This window comes from Hylobates moloch, unplaced genomic scaffold (assembly GCF_009828535.3).
Source record: "Hylobates moloch isolate HMO894 unplaced genomic scaffold, HMol_V3 SCAFFOLD_5, whole genome shotgun sequence".
Taxonomy (NCBI): domain Eukaryota; kingdom Metazoa; phylum Chordata; class Mammalia; order Primates; family Hylobatidae; genus Hylobates; species Hylobates moloch.
Window position 1 is genome coordinate 44279671 of NW_026652280.1, and position 18938 is coordinate 44298608.

Below are 18938 nucleotides of genomic sequence, written 5' to 3' on the forward strand. Positions count from 1 at the left end.
GGGCTGGCCCACAAGTACAGACCAGAGACAAAGCGAGAGAAGCAAAGGCTGTTGTCATGGGCTGAGAAGACAGCTGCCAGCAAAGGGGATGTCTCCACTAAGAGGCCACCTGTCCTTCCAGCAGGGTTAACACTGTCACCACCTTGGTGGAGAATGAAAAGGCTCAGTTGTTGGTGACTGCACATGATGTGGACCCTGTAGAGCTGGCTGTCTTCCCTCCTGCCCTGTGTCATAAGATAGGGGGTCCTTCCTGCATTATCAAGGGCGAGGCAAGATTGGGGTATCTAGTCCACAGGGAGACCTGCACCACTGTCACCTTCACACAGTCTAACTCAGATGACAGAGTTTCGACTAAGCTAGCAGAAGCTAGCAGAACTAATTACATCAAGTGATTCTCCCATCTCAGCCTCCTGAGTAGCTGGGACCACAGGTATGTGCCACCACTCTTGGTTAATTTTTTAATTTTTTGTAGAGATGAGTGGGGTCCCCCTATGTTCCCCAAGCTGGTCTCAAACTTCTGGGCCCAAGTGATCCTCTGGCCTTGTAGTTTGTTTTTCTGTATAATGTCTTAAATCAAAACTTAAAAGTTAACAACCAATTCAATTTTAAAACAATGGGCGAAATAGAACATGTCAACAGACTGGTCATTGTCAAGATTTGTAGCTTGTGTCTTCTGTTAGACGCTGCCCCAAGAAAAATGCACATATGCACCTAGAAACACATATTTCAAGAGGTACTCAGCAATGTCTGTTAGAGCTTTCTGTGCTGATGAAAATGTTCTATACTTGTGCTGTCCATTATGGGAACCACTAGCCACATGAGGCTAGTGAGCATTTGAACTGTGGCAAGTGTGACTGAGGAATTGAATTTCTAATTTTAATTAATTAAAATTTAAATGTAATTAGCCACAGGTGTCTAGTGGTTACCACATTGGGTACACAAAAAGCCATAGATCAAGGGTTAAAATTCGTCTCAAATGCTTGTCTTCTCAAAGATTTTTTTTTTTTTGAGACAATTCTTTATTTAGCAAATATGGAGACTCTCCCCCTTGGCTGCTGTGGTAGGTTAAAAAATGGCCCCAAACGATATCAGGTCCTAATTTCTGGAACATTTACAAATGTTTACACCACATTTACCAATGTTACCTTATTTGGACAAAGAGACTTTGCAGATGTGTTTAAATTAAGGGTCTTTAGATGGATAGATTATTCTGGATTATCTGGGTGGGTCCTAAAGGCAACCACGTGCATCCTTATGAAAAGGAGGTAGAGGGAGATTTGAAGATGTTGGCCTTGAAGATTGGAGTGATGCAGCCAGAAGCCAAGGAACGCTGGCAGCCAAAAAATGCTGGAGGAAGAAAGGAATGAATTCTCCTCTAGAGCCTCCAGAAGGAGGACTGCCCTGCATGCTGACACTTTAAGCCCAGTGCAATGGGTTTCTGACTTCTGGCCTTTAGAACTGTGAGGAAATATATTTCTGTTGTTTTAAGCCACCAGATTTGTGATAATTTGTTGCAGCGGCCACAGGAAGCTAATACAGGTGCCCACTGGAATCACCTGGGGAGCTTTAGCTACATTATTTCATTTAATCTTCAGATTATTATGATCCCAATTTTATAATCAGGAAATAAGGATTAGAGAATTTTAGGACTTAACCCACAGTAGCTTGTGGCAGAGTTGGGGAGTGAACCCAGGTTTGTCTGTTGACTTTGGGACCACATTGGATTTCATAAACAAGGGAAAGAAAAATGTATAAGATGACTCCTAAGACTTACTGCCTGGAACATAGAGCTAACAGCAGTTTCACTATCAAAGCAAGGAATTTGGCCTATTGAGGGTGATGGGGAGAGAAGATGAACTCAGTTTGGGATACTTCCTGATATGGTTTGGCTTTGTGTCCCCACCCAAATCTCATTTTGTAGCTCCCATAATCCCCACGTGTTGTGGGAGGGACCCGGTGGGAGATGACTGAAGCGTGGGGGCAGGTCTTTCCCCATGCTGTTCTCATGAAGTGAATGGGTCTCATTACATCTGATGGTTTTAAAAACAGGAGTTTCTCTGCACAAGCTCTCTTTTTTCTTGCCTGCTGCCATCCACGTAAGATACGACTTGCTCCTCTTTGCCTTCTGCCATGATTGTGAGGCCTCCCCAGCCATGTGGAACTGTAAGTCCAACTAAATCTCTTTCTTTTGTAAATTGCCAGTCTCAGGTATGTCTTTATCAGCAGCGTGAAAACAGACTAATACACTTCCTTAATTGTTTTCCCAGCTTGATACTTTATTCACATCTTCCACCAAGGGAGAGATAGCTCCCCTAGTTCCCTCACACAAACTCTCATATCTGTTCACTGTGTGAAAAAGAGTCATTCGAAATCTAAGCTGCTGGAACTCTAAATTATTTTAGGACTTGGAGGAATGTTATTACTGATCCTGAGTCACATGATAGGCACCTATATACTAGGGAGCTATAACCTTCCGTTTCTCTGGTTACAGATGAAGCCTTTTCCCTTACCTGCATTGTTTTGTAAAATGTTATATATGGCCAAAGGGAAGACCCCTTCCCTCTCCACTGTTGGCCTTTATTATAGATTCACTTTTCTCTTACCTTTCTCACACACAGACTTCTTGACTATCACATTGCCTTAAGATAGAATGTTAAATATACTCTTTTAAATTGGAAACCAAATGAAAACCAACTATAAAGAAAACAAGCTGTATGGAAAAGAAAACAAACTGTAACTAATTAATTTGTTGAAACTATTAAGCCAGGCTTGTATAGAAAATGTTGTAATCCTGATAAATTTCTTTGTCTTCTTCCTATATTAACAAGATTTAACTTTTAACTTTGGAGCACTGATCCCATTTCTCTAGAGTCTACGTGTCCCGGAATGGCTATTCCCAGCTTTTTGCTTGAATAAACTCTTTAAAACTGGATTCTGACCCTTTTATTATTTCAGGTTGACAACTGTGTACCCACACTTGGACTCCTACACATACACCCCATCCACCACTTGCTTGGAAACCATAGTTCCATTGTAGGCAAATTGCTTTTTATTGCTCAATCTAAATTTTTCTTCTTAATTTTAAAGTTTTTATTTTTGTTAATGTTTTATTTCAGTTTCAGGGGTACATGTGGAGGCTTGTTATACAGATTAATTGAATGGGGGTTTGGTGTACCTATTATTTCATCACCCAGGCAATAGGCATAGTGGGTAGTTTCTGAAATCCCCCCTCCTCCCACTCAAGTAGGCCCTAGTGTCTATTATTCCCCTCTTTGTGTCCATGTGTACTCAGTGTTTAGCTCTCACTTATAAATGAGAACATACAGTGTTTATAAACCTAAGTTTCTTTTCTTTTTTTTTTTTTTTGAGACAGGGTCTCATTCTGTTGCCCGAGTTGGAGTGCGGTGGAATGATCGTGGCTTACTGCAGCCTTGACTTCCTGGGCTCAAGTGATTCTCCCATCTCAGCCTCCCAAGAAGCTGAGACTAAAAGTGCATGCCATTATGCCCAGCTAATTTTTGGTATTTTTTTGTGGAGATGGGGTTTGCCATGTTGTCCAGGCTAGTCTCGAACTCCTGGGCTCAGGCAATCCTCTTACCTCGATCTCCCAAAGTGCTAGGATTACAGGCATGAGCCACCATGCTTGAGCCAACCTAAATTTCTTAACTTTCTAATTCTTTATCCTATAGAAACATGGCAGCTGTGTATAATACATCTGCTTCATGCACCTCTGGTCAAAGAAAACTAGGGTTATGTGTTTAGACAGACACAGATCCATGCCCCTAAAAGCTTCTACCCAGGTGGAGAGCAAATATGTTGGGATGAAGGGAGTGGTGAAGAAGAGTAGAAAGTTGAGAAATAAATGTCTCTATAGTGTCATTGTAGAGTGACTGCCTTAGAAATGGTTCATAAAAGTCATAGAGATCTTTACATACCTATATAAGGGAACCATTCAGATATAAAGCATGTTTGATATTTATTTTCACATGATCACACAAAATATCCAATTATGTGCAGTTATTGATGATAGCATCCCATTCAGCTTCTGATCCAGTCTACCCAAAACTCCCCTCAAATGTCCACATGAGCCATTGTCAAACATACTCTGTTGTTTAACTTCCCTGAATGACACATTATGTACCCAATCATCTGTCAGTCTTCCATCTAAGCAAGCACCAGCCTTCCAAGTGTTTCCAGAATCTGCCTCCATTCTTGTCCCCTCTGTGCTAGTTCAGACTTTCACCGGCTGCAGCCTGAATCTTTGCAACAGCTTCAGAGCTGGTAACCCTGTCTCGAGTTTTGCCTCCCTTCAAATCTATCCTTCGTGTTGCTATCAGAGAGCCCTACCTGAATCGCAGATGTGTGCATGCCACTAATTCAAGTTTCTGCTTAAAACCTTAGTTCATAGCCCTTTACTTGGCCTGTCAAACCCTTTAAAACTAGGCTGCTGTTTGCCTCTTCAGCCTCATCCTCAGCCCCTCATCCTGCTGTCCTTTAATCCAGCAAATCTAAACAACATCCCACACTGGTACCTCAGTCTCAAATGTATCAACACCAGCTTTCTCCATCAACTCCAATCCCAGTCTCTCTCCAGGACCTCCCTTTCTTTGTGCTTTTATAGTATCCTGCAGTTGCCTCCATCAGAATGTTGCCACATTGTTTAGAAAAGTCAAATTATTCATCTTTCTCTTTAATTAGTCTATCAGCCCCTAAAGGGCAAGAATCTGTATTTTACCATTGAATTCCCAGTGTTTACCATACAACTGGTATATAGTAGGTGCTCACTCTACTGGGACCTTATTCCTGCTAATTTCTTTTCACTTTACCCCCAAACATTTAAAAAAAAATTAAAACAGCAAACAAAAACCTGTTCTTGCTCTACCTACCTGACTGTGAAACTTTTCAAATCAATCTTTTATGTCTGCTCCCTTTTTTGTTGTTGTTGTTTTTAACTTTGGCCTCTGATATCTGGCTGTTTGGTGGACCATACCCATGAATTCATCATCCCTGACCTCTTGCCACATCCCACAGTTCCTCCTTCTCCTTGAAGTTTTTGACTGTCGTTCATATTCTCCTTCAATTGTCTCCTGTGACTTTGTGCCACTGCCAAGCCTTGCCCTTGTTTCAAATTCTCCACTGATGGGAGTCATTTAACCTACCCTATCCACCAGCGCCAGAAACACATTCCCACCTGCACTTTTGGGCTGTTTGCTATTTGTGTTGGCAGCTGACTCAGCAACAAGTCTTACCCTCTGAAAGCCCCTTGTTTGAAGCAAGAATTTCTTCAAATTTAGTTTTATTGTACTGTAATTGGGATCCAAACCTCTCCCTAGACCCCTAGCATCATAGACTGAGTAAACCAGCCTCTTCTTTCTTCACTTCAGATTCCGGTACTAACATACTTTTGGGGGGACGTCATACCAAAAGGGATTTTTTGTTATTGTTTGTTAATTAGCAAGTGCTTTTCAAGCATCTCCGTCCTCTCCCTAATGCCTCAGTTACGAGTACAAGTACATTTTCCAGGAGTCCCTAGGGAATGGGGCTAGAGGAGGAAGTCACGAGGTGGGGCTGTGGTGCATTTAGGCTCAAATTTATTTTTATTTTTTATTTTTTTGAGACGGTCTCACTTTGCAGCCCAGACTGGAGTGCAGAGGCGCAATCATGGCTCACTGCAGTCTCCAGCTCCCCAGATTCAGATGATCCTCACCCCTCAGCCTCCCAAGAAGCGGGGACTACAGGCGTGCGTCTCTACATTCGGCTAATTTTTGTATTTTTTGTAGAGATGGGGTTTAGCCACGTTGGCCAGGCTGGTCTCGAACTCCTTGGCTCATGTGATCTGCCCATCTCGACCTCCCAAAGTGCTGGGATTACAGGCATGAGCCACCGTGCCTGGCCTCAAACTTATTTTTCAATTGCGGTTAAGATTATCTGAGGAAATATATGTGTATGTATTGTGACAAATTTTATGTGGGTCAGTTCTCACTTTTTCAAGGGCCATTGTGTTCTCCTGTGAAAGCATGGGGGTTGCGGATGTCAAACTTGTCCCTTAAAACGTCAGTACTTGGAGTGTAACCACTTCGGGAGAGGGAGTAGTATTAGGGATTGTACTCAGCGGTAGACGGCACAGCATTAGCCCCTCTCTGTAATCCTTGGCAAGTCACAGGACATTTGAGTTTATTTTCTGTAAAATGGGAATAACCTTACTGAGTTATCGCAGTAGATGAATAATGTAAGCAAAAGCACTTTCCGAAGCAACAATGCCAGTTTATTGAACGCAACATTGAACAGAGCAGCTGGATTCCCACCGGTCGAGCCTCCCAGTTCTCTTTCCCTGTCCTAAGTGCGCGGCCGCGGCGGTCGTCTCCATGGCAACGTCCCCGCGTTCCGGGCCCCGCCCCCATCCACCACCAGAACCGGAAGCTGTTGCGCAGCGGGCAATTCCCCGGTTTCTCCCCCGACTGCGTCGGGAGGTGAGACCCGAGGCTGCTTTAGGGTCCCCAAGCTGCGGTCAGAAGCGGTGTCTCCCGGGCGTTGGAAGGGGGACGCGGAGAGGCGGCCGCGGACTCGGCGCTACCACTCCCACCGCGCACCAGTGCAGCACCCTTACACCGTCCCAGATCCCCAGGCCCCTCTCCCCCGTTGCCCCACCTCGCTGCCTGCCAGTGAGTCTGCGCACCCCTTCCCCTCGTCCTTCCCCGGCGGACCCCGGCGCCTGCCCTCCCGGCTGAACCTGCGCCCCCTGCCGGCGCCACACGCTGCCCCGTCGGCCCCACGCCCTACCTGCCGCTTCGCCCCGGCGGTTCTCAGCCTGGGAGGCGCGCGGCGCGGCGCGGTGGGCACGGAAGGTCCAGAGACGGTTGGAAGCCAGCCCTCCCGGAGCCGGCCCGCCACAGCAGGGTGGAGCCGAGAGCAGCGTCCCCTGCGGAAAGACCCCTGCGTCCCAGGCTTTGACCGAAGCCTCCCCGTCAGGGACCCCGTTCTTTCTGGCCGTCGTGCGGTATCGGGGGTTCCTTCCCCCCTCAAGTTTAGCACAGATTCTGCCCCTGGTGCTGAAGTAACAGGGCGGCCACTCTCTTCCAGAGGCTGCTTTAGCCCCGGGGTCCCTCATATATCCCTTAGGGCACCTGACGGCTCCAAACCGGTGACCTCAACCCTTCCCACCTCTCGGGTCCTGTTCCCCAGACTCTTCTGGCCCCGCTTCATCTGGGAGCGCGGCTGCCTGCCTCCGCTTCCTCCTCTGCGCTGAGACAACGCGCAGGGGTCACCACAGGGGCCCCTGCTGCCTATAGCCTCTTAACCGCACAGCACCATGGATAAGTGTGGACGCCCTGGATTCAGACCCCAGCTTTGCCCTTGGCCAGAATACCTGGCTTTGCTGTGACTGCTTCCCCGTCTACAACATGGGGGTAAAAATAATCTAGGGCTTTTATGAGGATTTAACCTTTGTTTATTTTTACTAAGGTGTTCAAAACAGTGGTTGGCACATAGTAAATTCTATTAATATGTGTGTCTGCTGTTGTTTGTTTCATAGCACATCATTGTGTAAAGTTGTATCATTTATTTGGTAACAAGCTTTATGAACTCACAGGCTTTATACAGGGCCTAGAACAATACTTGGTGAAGTGAGAAAATAAATCAAATGGCAGGATACCTAACGAGGGAAGATGGAGGCGCACGTAAGATTTTTAAAGTAGTCATTATTTGCTGAAGTTGTACAAACACTATCATACACCTCCTGCCCAATTTAAAAAATGTGATTAGGCCGGATGCAGTGCCTCACGCCTGTACTCACAGCATTTTGGGAGGCCGAGGCAGATGGATCACCTGAGGTCAGGAGTTCAAGACCAGCCTGGCCAACATAGTGAAACCCCGTCTCTACTAAAATTATAAAAATTAGCCGGGGTGGCTCACGCCTGTAATCCCAGCACTTTGGGAGGCCGAGACGGGCGGATCACGAGGTCAGGAGATCGAGACCATCCTGGCTAACACGGTGAAACCCCGTCTCTACTAAAAATACAAAAAAAAAATTAGCCGGGCGTGGTGGCAGGTGCCTGTAGTCCCAGCTACTCGGGAGGCTGAGGCAGGAGAATGGCATGAACCTGGGAGGCGGAGCTTGCAGTGAGCCGAGATCGTGCCACCGCACTCCAGCCTGGGCGACAATGTGGAGACTCCGTCCCCCAAAAAAATTAGCCGGATGTGGTGGTACACATCTGTAATCCCAGCTACTTGGGAGGCTGAGGCAGGAGAATCGCTTGAACCCTGAAGGCAGAGGTTGCAGTGAGCCAAGATCCCGCCACTGTACTCCAGCCTGGGCAACAGGGCCAGACTCCATCTCAAACAAAACAAAACAACAACAAAATGCGATTAGTTACTGGTGATACTTAACAGTAAAATGATACAAAGAAAAGTGCTGTGCCCCCCCTTTATTGCTAATGAGCTAATAATACTTGAAGAAATCGTTGCCCTTACAAGTCACTATGATTGTGATGGTATTGTGAATTGATACAGTCTTTGTGCAATATTTTGATAATACATAGCAAGAAAATTTGCTATTCTCCTTTGATCCTCAACAAGCAGAGGCCTTGGGACATGCTTGAAAGGAGAAAAATAGTATATTCATAAAGATGTGCCTCCCAGCATTAATTATAATAGTGAAATTAGAAGCAACCTAAGTATTTTAAAATAAGTAAATAATATGAATATGAAAAAAATGGAAATACATTCAGATGAAGGAATGTGATTGCCTTTTTTGTTTTTCTTTTTTTTTGTGTGTGGGGTAGAGATGGGGTCCCACTATGTTGCACAGGTTGGTCCCAAACTCCTGGGCTCAGGTGATCCTCCCAGTTCCCACCTCGGCTTCCCAAAGTGCTAGGATTTCAGGCATGAGCACAGTGCCCAGCTGATTGGGTTTTTTTTTTTTTTTAATGGTTCCTTTAATGTCAAAGTAATGTTTTAACAGTAAAAGCTGAAAAAAGTCACACAAAAGTACTTCCCTCATGAGACTATTTCTTTGAGCTCTTTGCAGCACACTAAAAACTGATTGGCTCTTTCAACTAGCTTCAGAGAGCATTTCTCAGGCTTCCCTTATTTCCATTATCTGGGAGCTTCTATGCAATCCTGGCTCATCTTTTATTGTAATATTCAGTAGCCTTGTGGGCATGGTTTTCAGAATGAATTGTGAATCACTTATGCATATAAATTAATGAGTCTTAGCTGTTTGGTTCTCTTAAAGAAGTATTCTTCAAAAGCATGGTTTCTGGGCCAGGCGTGGTGGCTCAAGCCTGTAATCCCAGCACTTCAGGAGGCCAGGGTGGGTGGATCACCCGAGGTCAGGAGTTCAAGACTAGCCTGGCCAACATGGTGAAACCCTGTTTCTACTGAAAATACAAAAATTAGCCAGGAGTGGTGGCAGGTACCTGTAGTCCCAGCTACTTAGGACAAGAATCACTTGAACCCAGGAGGCAGAGGTCGCAGTGAGCCGAGATCACAACACTACACTCCAGCCTGGGCAACAGAGCAAGACTCCATCTCAAAAATAAATAAATAAATAAAAGCATGGTTTCTGTTAAGACTAAGGTCAGTATTTCCTATACAGTCTTATGTTTCTAATCTTAATGGTTTTGTTCTAAGAAGCATTTGTCTTTTGTCTTCTTTCCACTTGTTTCTTTAATCATATTTAAGGCATGTCCATCAGGAGAGCTTCACCTCCTTGAGTATTAAAGCCTAACAGTACTGAGCTATTTGCCTGTCAAAATGTCTGCAAAATTGGGAAAGTCATCATCACTCCTAACAAAAACTTCAGAGGAGTGTAATGGGATTCTGACAGTGAAGATGCAAGAGGAAGAGCAGACCTGTGATCTGGACTCTAGCCTCCACTGGAGCAGCAGCTACAGCCCAGAGACCTTCCACCAGCAGTTCAGGCAGTTTGGCTACCAGGATTCACCTAGGCCCTGGGAGGCTCTGAGCCAGCTCCGGGAACTTTGTCATCTCTGGCTGAGGCCAGAGGTGCACACCAAGGAGCAGATCCTGGAGCTGCTGGTGCTGGAGCGGTTCCTGGCCATCCTCCCAAAAGAGCTTCAGGCCTGGGTGCAGAAGCATCATCCAGAGAATGGAGAGGAGACTGTGACTATGCTGGAGGATGTGGAGAGAGAGCTTGATGGACCACAGCAGGTAAGAAGGATGCCTGTGGAGATGAACCCCCAGGCTCAGTCAAGAGCGCTGGCACATCACTGGGAGTAGAGCTCTCAAACTGTATTCCCACTCAGCACAACTGGATGTATAGGGGTGAAAGTACTAATGGGTGTCCCAGCAAATAGAAGGTGGCTCTACTTTTTCCCTCCCTTTTCCTGTGTCCGTCATACTTTCTGCATAGTTTCTTCTCTGTTATTTTATCCTCAAGTCCCAATCTGATGGTGTTGTTCAGCCTCAATTATTCCTGTTTTTAGATCTTTTTTGGACAAAGGAAGGACATGATTGCAGAGAAGCTAGCACCTTCAGAAATCACTGAGGAATTGCCAAGTAGCCAGCTCATGCCTGTGATGAAGCAGCTCCAGGGAGCATCATGGGAGCTTCAGTCCTTAAGACCACATGGTGAGGGGGCAGGATTCAGTTCATGGTGGAAGGTGTGGGGGCCCTCTGCTCACCACACACATCTCAGCTGATTTATGCAAGAGGCCTCAAATCTCCCCCTCTCATCTCCTTCTTACTGTGGGAACTTCTGTTATTTGTCCTACTAAATGAAGATCTTCAGTATTTTGTTCTTGCTTCTTTTTCAGAGATTCTTATAAAATCTTCAGATTTTAAATCCCTGACATCTCCATCAGGGTTTTCATGCCTTTTTAAAGTAGCCCTTTTATCCTCAGGCAGCCCTTGAGGCCTTTCTGTGGGACCCCAAGGTACACAGCCCAGAGACCACTGATCCTCATCATCATTTCCTATATAACTGCTCAGTTACTGGTGGGATATAGTAGCAGAATCGCCTATATTGCTGCTAAGATAACTTTGCTCTCATACGTGCTTTGAATACACTTCTCTACTCCCTCACATCTTCAACTGGCCTCAACTGCTATTTGCATTGCTTTCTATAAGTGCTCCAGAATAGCTGTGTAGCAATCTATTCTTCCACTGCAGATACTAAACAAATAAGTGCTATGGGGAAAAAATAAAAACAAAACAAAGAATAAGGGGGTTAGAGGGAAGGTAAGAAGTGGAAATAAGGCTGAGTTAGAGGCCTTGTAGGCTGTGACTGCTCCTGCTTCAGACAGAGTAGCTGCGTTTTCGTCTGTTTTATATATTGGAACTCAATGTAAAATTTCATTTGATAAAAGGGCCATGCTACTTTAATAGTGGGATAGGATCTTATTATATAGAGTGGTAGAAAGGCCTCTCTGATGAAGCAACATTTGAGCAGAGACCCTCCTTCTAGATGATCATCCTGGATAAAATAGGAGCCAGAGATTAAGAGGGAAATCCTACTTGGGGGCATCTCCTTTCCTCCCTCCAGCACTGCTTCCATAGTTCAGGAGTGGCTGATAGCTAAGCAAGGTTAGAGTTTTTCCAAGGGAATTTTTATAAGAAACTACACAAAGTAAATACAGTAATTTAGAAAGAGATTTAGAAAACATTGTTCACCCTAACTTAGCAAGTACTGGCTCTCTGAAGGCTTATACTGGGACACATAATACCTCCAGTCTAGAAATTGTCTTGGTTTACTTATAAAAGTGAAAGTCTTTTCACAAAAAAGTATTTTCCACCAGGAAAGGGAGGGAGACCATCCCAGCCTCAGTAGCTTGGTGTGGTGGTGACTACAGAAGTGATCAACCTCAAAGCCAGGTGTGGCAAGAACCACATCTTACCTGTGAATGTCCTCATGGAGGCGTTTCCTACATTTTTTTTAAGATTCGTAGAAATTTGAAACAGAATGCAACGGGTCCAGGATCTTACAGTACAAGGCAGAGAGAACCAGAATCATTTGATAGAATAATAAAACCATTTCTTAAGGCCACAACATGACTTCTGTGGTACTGAGTCGTGTCTTATCAAAGCTTCTGGGAGATGATCTTGGTCTCAGTACTGTAAAGTACTAATTGATGCGAGGATTTTGATAGTAATGACTAATCATTGAGGTCACTTTGGAATATAAACTATCAAAAATGAATTTGAGACAGAATCCTTACCATTTATAAAATGATTTCCACTTAAACTAGTAATAATAAATGAGTATGCCATATGCTATGGTTTGAATATTTGTCTCCTCCAAAACTTATGTTGAAACTTAATCCCAAGTGTGGCAGTATTGAGAAGTGAGGCCTTTGAGAGGTAATTGGATTATCAACCCTGCCCTCATAAATGGATTAACTCATTCATGGATTAATGAGCTAATTGGTTATCATAGGAGAACTGGTAACTTTATAAGAAGAGGAAGAAAAGGCTGAGTTAGCATATTAGCATGCTCAGCCCCCTCACCATGAAATGCCCTTCACTGCCTCAGGACTCTTCAGAGGGTCTCCACCAGCAAGAAGGCTCTGACCAGATGCACCCCTCCACCCTGGACTTCTCAACCTCCATAACTATAAGAAATAAATTCTTTTTATAAATAAATTACTCAAGTTCAGGTATTCTATTCTAAGCAACAGAAAATGGACTGAGACACCATATTTGTGAATAAATACAAGAAATAATTTTAAATTCCTTTTGTAATAACTATTTAGACCCATTTGATTTGATTTGATTTTTATGTATTTTTTAAATTAGGTTTATTTAGTTTGCTGCAGCAAGAAAGAGAACACGGCACAGAAACTATGGGGTGTGTTATTAACAAGGAATTGGGAAGGGCTTATGTTAGATTTGAGCTTATGTTGGGTGATTCTAAGGAGATTGTAGAGACAGCAAGTAGATCCATTTTAAGTAAATTCTAAAGAGTAAAACAACAACTCAGTTTTCTTATTCAGTATCACACTCCATCACTAACTGTTCTCCCCAGACCACCTTTCTCACCCCATCCTTTTGATTAGGCCTTGAGAGGGCCCAGGGGATCACTTATCATCAGTACCTCTCTGGGTTGCTTTTAATCTTATTTATATAATTACTTCAGATAAAGGCATCCCCAGTAGTCACAGTCAGCCCCAGCCAAGTCATGTCCCCAGACATGTCCAAAACTGTTGTACTTTGCTTTTATAAACTCATTTTAAGCTCCTGTCTTTCAGCAGCTTCAGTTAAAATGCCACCATGAGGATAACTGAAGTGATTTCTTCAGGTAATGCATCCACATTACACTGGCATTTTCACATCCGAGTTAGCAGTTCTGCTGGAGCTTTAGGCACCCTGAGTCATAAGGCCCTCTGCATCAAGCCAGATTTGTGTGCCGCCTGAGTGGCCGCAGCCCATAAGCAGCCATGTACATTTTTCATGGACGTTAAATGTAATACAAAATAATACAACAAACAGCGATTCAACCAGTAATATAAAATCCATACAGGAGCAGAGGTTTTTCATCGATGGGTACTCTGCTACCCTTGATCTTTTGAGGTACTAGTTATCCCAGTCTATAATCTTCCCTTTATTTGCCTAACTTATATTTTCTTACTTTATTTTCCACATTCCTTTTTGGCCCCTTGGCTTTCTTCAGCTCATTTCTTTGCATAGTTATTGATTCCTTTATGATTATTAAGCTTTGTTTATTGACACCCCAGTCCTAAATCTTGTTTCTTACTCCCACTGGCACATTGGATTCCTCTCCTTCTAGCTGTCTCTCTATCTCCAATCATTTCTTCTTTCTAAGCCCTTTCTTTCCTTCCAGACTTTCCTTAGTCTCTAACATATCTTTTTATCCTTATTCCCTATTCTGTCTTTTCCATAGAACTTTGCATCTTTATAGTTTAGTTGACTGCCTCCTCAGTATGTAAACCTTTCTCTTTGTCTTATATAATCTTCTCAATATTTTGTCTTACACTCTCCATCCTTCACATTGTGTGTAGTTTTATAAACATGCTAGCAATAATCATGTATATTTCATTTGGATCATCCTTTCTCTTTCCTGGTGACATTTTTCTATTTCAGATGAAGACATCAAAACTACAAATGTGAAATCTTCTTTAAGGCAAAAGACTTCTTTAGGCATAGAACTGCATTGCGATGTTTCCAACATCCTTCATATGAATGCCTCCCAGATTTCCACATATAGAGGAACCTATGAACAAGATGGTAGGTTTGAAAGGAGACAAGGAAACCTTCTCGGAAAAAACAACACAAATGTGATGAATGTGGCAAAATCTTTAGTCAGAGCTCAGCCCTTATTTTACATCAGAGAATCCACAGTGGAGAGAAACCTTATGCGTGTGACGAGTATGCAAAGGCATTCAGCCGAAGCGTGATTCTGATTCAGCATCGACGAACCCATACTGGTGAGAAGCCCTGCAAGTGTCATGACTGTGGCAAAGCCTTTAGTCAGAACTCGAATCTTTTTAGACATAGGAAAAGACAAAAAGTCCCATAAGTAGCATGAGGGAATCAAAGCATTTACTTAGAGCTATTTCAGCACAAGGGAAGACACAAGGTGCAAATGCTCCTTAGTATAAAGCAGTGGTCTTAGTAAGCACCAGTCTCCTTTCAAGAATCATGAAAGCCACAGGAGAGAAGGTTGAAGATCTCATGTCAGCATTATTTGCTTTTCTGCTTATCAATGCAGTCTCAATTCTGATGTTTGCAATTCCAAAGCTTAATTCAGATTTCCATCCCTATGCAGCCCTTGAAAAGGCATTCTCAATGTTCTACTATTTTCATTATTAACACACATAATGAACTAGTATATATCTTTTTAGACAAGTGTGTTTTTTCCCTCATTGAGAAGGAATGTGTGAGTTACCCTGTGTAAAAATAGACATTCTCCTCCATTTCATAACTTGAGCACTAGAATTCTAAAGACCAAAAATTAAAGCACTCAAAAAAAATTCCTGGCTGGGTACGGTGGCTCATGCCTGTAATACTAGCACTTTGGGAGGCCCAGGCGGGCAGATTGCCTGAACTCAGGAGTTCAAGACCAGCCTGGACAACACGGCGAAACCCCGTCTCTACTAAAATTCAAAAATTAGCCAGGCATTGGAGCGTGCACCTGTAATCCCAGCTACTAGGGAGGCTGAGGCAGGAAAATTGCTTGGACCCCTCGGACGAGCAAGACTCAGTCTCTAAAAAAAATAAATAAATAAAAATAAAAATAAATTCCTATTTTGTCTTCTGTTACCAGATTCAAAATATGAACATATGATTGCAGAGGCCCAAAAGAATTTGTACTTCAAGACTAGGCTGAAGTGTCCCAGGTCACTTTCAGGAGGCAGATAAATAAAGGGCCTTAATCTTTTATGAAAGCACACGAGAGCCTCCATACTATTGATATCAAGTTAATTTCCCATGTTGGAAAAAAATAATCTCCTTTGCAATGTAATTTGGAAATAAGTCAATGGAAACATGAAAATGACTGCCTGTCTACAAGGAGTCGGCTAAACATAAGGAACGTTTTCATAACAATATTATTCTATGGGCGCTTCTGTAAGGTGGATGATCATCTTAATATAAAGAAAAAAGGGAGATGAACAAAATTGTCAAACAAGACTGATGTACCACAAGTGTTGACAAGTACAGTGTGTGACGGAGAAATGTACCACAGCTTAACTGGAAGAGGAAGCCCTTAACTGCTGATGACAATGCTTCAATGTCCCCTTTTCTGGCATAAATCAACTATGAATATGTTTCAAGCATCACAAGACAACCTTTTCAGAGTCTTCTGTATTCTTAGTAAGATGAGTTTCTAGACATGCTGTCGTGAAATGAGACCCTGGATTTTGATGCTCTTGTACATATGGACAAATCACTGAAGTTCAATTTAAAGGGTCCACTGCAGTCCCTTATAAACAATTGTTGAACCTAACCATTATAGTTTATAAATTTTAAGACATTTATGGGATATCTTATTTGGCTTATCTATGGGATATGAGTAGCTATGTTTTACCTATATTTAATTCAGCCAGATTCCCTGTTTAAAAATAAAATTACTGAATTGTACATTATTAAAATTATTCTGACAGTGGACAAACAACATAATTATGTTTTCCAGAGATTCTTGATAAAACTCTGTAATGTTACTACAATAATACATGTATTGTGTTTTCCATGGTGCTACAGTTACCCAATATGGAGGCAAACATCAGAAATCAAAGTCCTTGGAATAAGAGAAGAGACTCATAGTAAACTTCTTTGTCTGGTTGGATTCCTCATAAAGTGTAAAACATTTCATTCTCAGAAAATCCAACCATATCTTAGAGTATCTCCAGAAATTGGCTTAGAGGAACTCCAAATATGTGGAATTACCACACTGTGCTTAGTTAGTATGCTGATAAATGTAAGATTAGTAGGAGGAGAAGTGAATGTAAATTTTATTATAGAATTTCCTGATAGTGATTATGATTTGTAGCTCTAGTGAATATGAATTTTATATTGAGTTGTGTGTATTTTGAGTCACTAAAAATGTAGGATACTTTTTATTTGGGGCTCATTGTCTTTGTAATTACAGAGAGGAACAAACCATCTATTGAAACAACAAGTGCCTCAGAGATGTATATATTGTGAATTACTGCTTAATTATGGAAAGAGTTTCTTGGGTTCTATGTGAATAAGATGGCAGAATCTAAATCAAGTATTTTGAAGGAAGCACCCATCTTCACTTGGTGCTGCCATCAACTTTGTAAGGTTGCATTCTCTTTATTGTGAATAATTTGAATGTCTCCACCAGAAAGTGGTGTGAATCATATTGTCTAAGTATATGATGAATCTTTAAAGGGTGTTTCTGTGTACTTTGAATTATTTTGCAGTTATGTAGGTATCCTAATGAGTGAATGGTACTAGTTTATATAAAAGGAGAATTAGTTGAGCTAACCTTGGTTTTAAAAATTAGCATTTTATTAGCACCCCCATTATATTAATTTTCATGGAGAGTAAATACTCCAAAATGAAATTGGTATTGTTTTATGGCTTTCACTTCATCTGGGCCTTCAAGATTACCAATAATCCTATATGGTTTGTTTTTGTTTACCACTCCCATTCTCTTCAGAGACCAAGTCAAATGTTCATCACTGTCCTTACAACAGTGGCTTAACACAGCAAGCCTTTCTGTGTTAGGAATGCTTCTGGATGCAAAATCCAACTTTGGTGGTTTAAACAAATAGGAATTTTCAACCTGAAATCTGGAAGATGGGTTGCTGGCTCTCAATCTGCAGCTGGAATGATGACTGGTCTAGCTTTACCTCATGCTATTTTATCTGATTTTCGAGAGAGCTATCACAGCTCTAGGAACTGGGATTAAGTCAGGAAGAAAGGAGAAAGACAGCCATGCTAAGCAAAAAGCTTTCCAAAAACCCTAGCAAAATCCGGCTTATGTTTCCTTGTTGCATAAGGAAGGGCAACAAGGTAGGCAAGCGTTTTCAACCTCTAGAGGGAAAGCAGGCCAGATAGGGGTTGAGGACGACATTGGGTTAGCCAACCGTGTTTGCCGTACTAATCCTTTGCCACCTTCCTCCTTATGGGCAGACAACTATGTTTTGCTTCCTGCATTAAAGGAAAAAAAGATAAGAACTCTTACAAGTTCCTGTGACTAAATTTGCCAAATTATTTACACTTTACCCATCATTTCCTCTCCCTCTTCTGAGAATGAGGGAGAGGTCTCTCCCCTCTGAGCCTTAGCATTCTCACCTCTGAAAGGCCTTGGCTGCCAGTCATTCTTCCTCTCTTCTATTTCTTCACTCTCTGCCTTCCTTCTGCATCCATCCCTTCAACACTTAAATATGCGTTGTGACCCTGCCTCCTACCCTATATTTTTCCAGCTTACACTGGCAAAATTCAAGATGGTGGCTAGTCCCTTAGTGAGGGGAATTATGTGGCCCTTAACTTTGCCCTCTTCATATGCATTCATCTCTCAACCAGAGTAATCTTGCTAAGGCATACATTTTATCATGCCCTTTCCCTGTCTAAGACATAGGCTTTCCCTTGTTTTAGGATAAAGTCAGAACTGCTAAACAAGATTGTTAAGGCTCTTTGTGATCTGACCACAGCTTACCACTTTAGCTTCAGCTCTTGCCGTTGCCTCTATGCTTCAGCCATTTTGAAATATCAGAAGTCCTCCAGCCTTTGGACCTTTCCATGTCCTCCTTTTGAACTCCTATATAGTTTTCACATGTTACCTAATTCCTGTGTGTTCTTCATGTTTTAGTTTAGGTACCACTTCTTCCCTAACACCCAAAGAGTAGGTTGGGGAGCACCACCACACTCTTATGTTAATTGCATATCAGTCTGTTCTTATCCTTACCATTACATTTATCTCATTAAATAAAATATTTTTAAAGTATTAAGTTGCAAATATGGCCACAAGGAAGAGGAGAATAAATGACACCTTGGGATGGAAAAAGTTATGGAATAGCAAAAAGAAAAATTTTTAAGGCTCTCCTAGTCCTGGGAAGAGTGAGTCAATGAGAGGGTCAGGCACAGGGTGTCCTTTCACCTCTGTTGCCCAACCCCTGCAGAATTTTGGAGGGGGTTAGGGGAGAATCAAGGGGAGAGGGCTGTGCCCCCTTGCCATTGAGTGCATTGGGAGGAAAATTGTTGAACAGACTGCTGGTGCTCCAACACTGAACTCTCATAAAAACGGCAATTCAGTGTTAGGTAAATGGCCTCTATCAGCTAATATGTGGCTTGAAAGAGATATGGCAGTTCTCTGTGCCCAGTGGGAATCTTGGAAAATAGCTGACTATAGAGCTGGAAAGTTGGGATAGTTGAGCAAGTAACCTTGTGGATCCTGTAGCTAAGAGCTGCAGGGCCCACCAGACCTTACTGGGGACCTATAGCTCTTCCTAGAAACAAAGTGGAGGCAAATCACCAAGGAAGAGACACTGGCC

At 42.7% G+C, this 18938-nt stretch overlaps 1 protein-coding gene across 1 annotated transcript; it reads left to right on the plus strand.

Annotated features, from left to right (window-relative positions):
- The first annotated feature begins 6544 nt into the window (after positions 1–6544).
- Positions 6545–15975, plus strand: ZNF396 (zinc finger protein 396). The gene is given in 6 exon segments (XM_032152509.2): positions 6545–6662; positions 9682–10170; positions 10446–10590; positions 14059–14223; positions 14226–14402; positions 15242–15975. Coding segments are annotated over 5 exon segments (999 nt in total). The 5' UTR covers positions 6545–6662; positions 9682–9753; the 3' UTR covers positions 15337–15975.
- The last annotated feature ends 2963 nt before the right edge of the window (positions 15976–18938 follow it).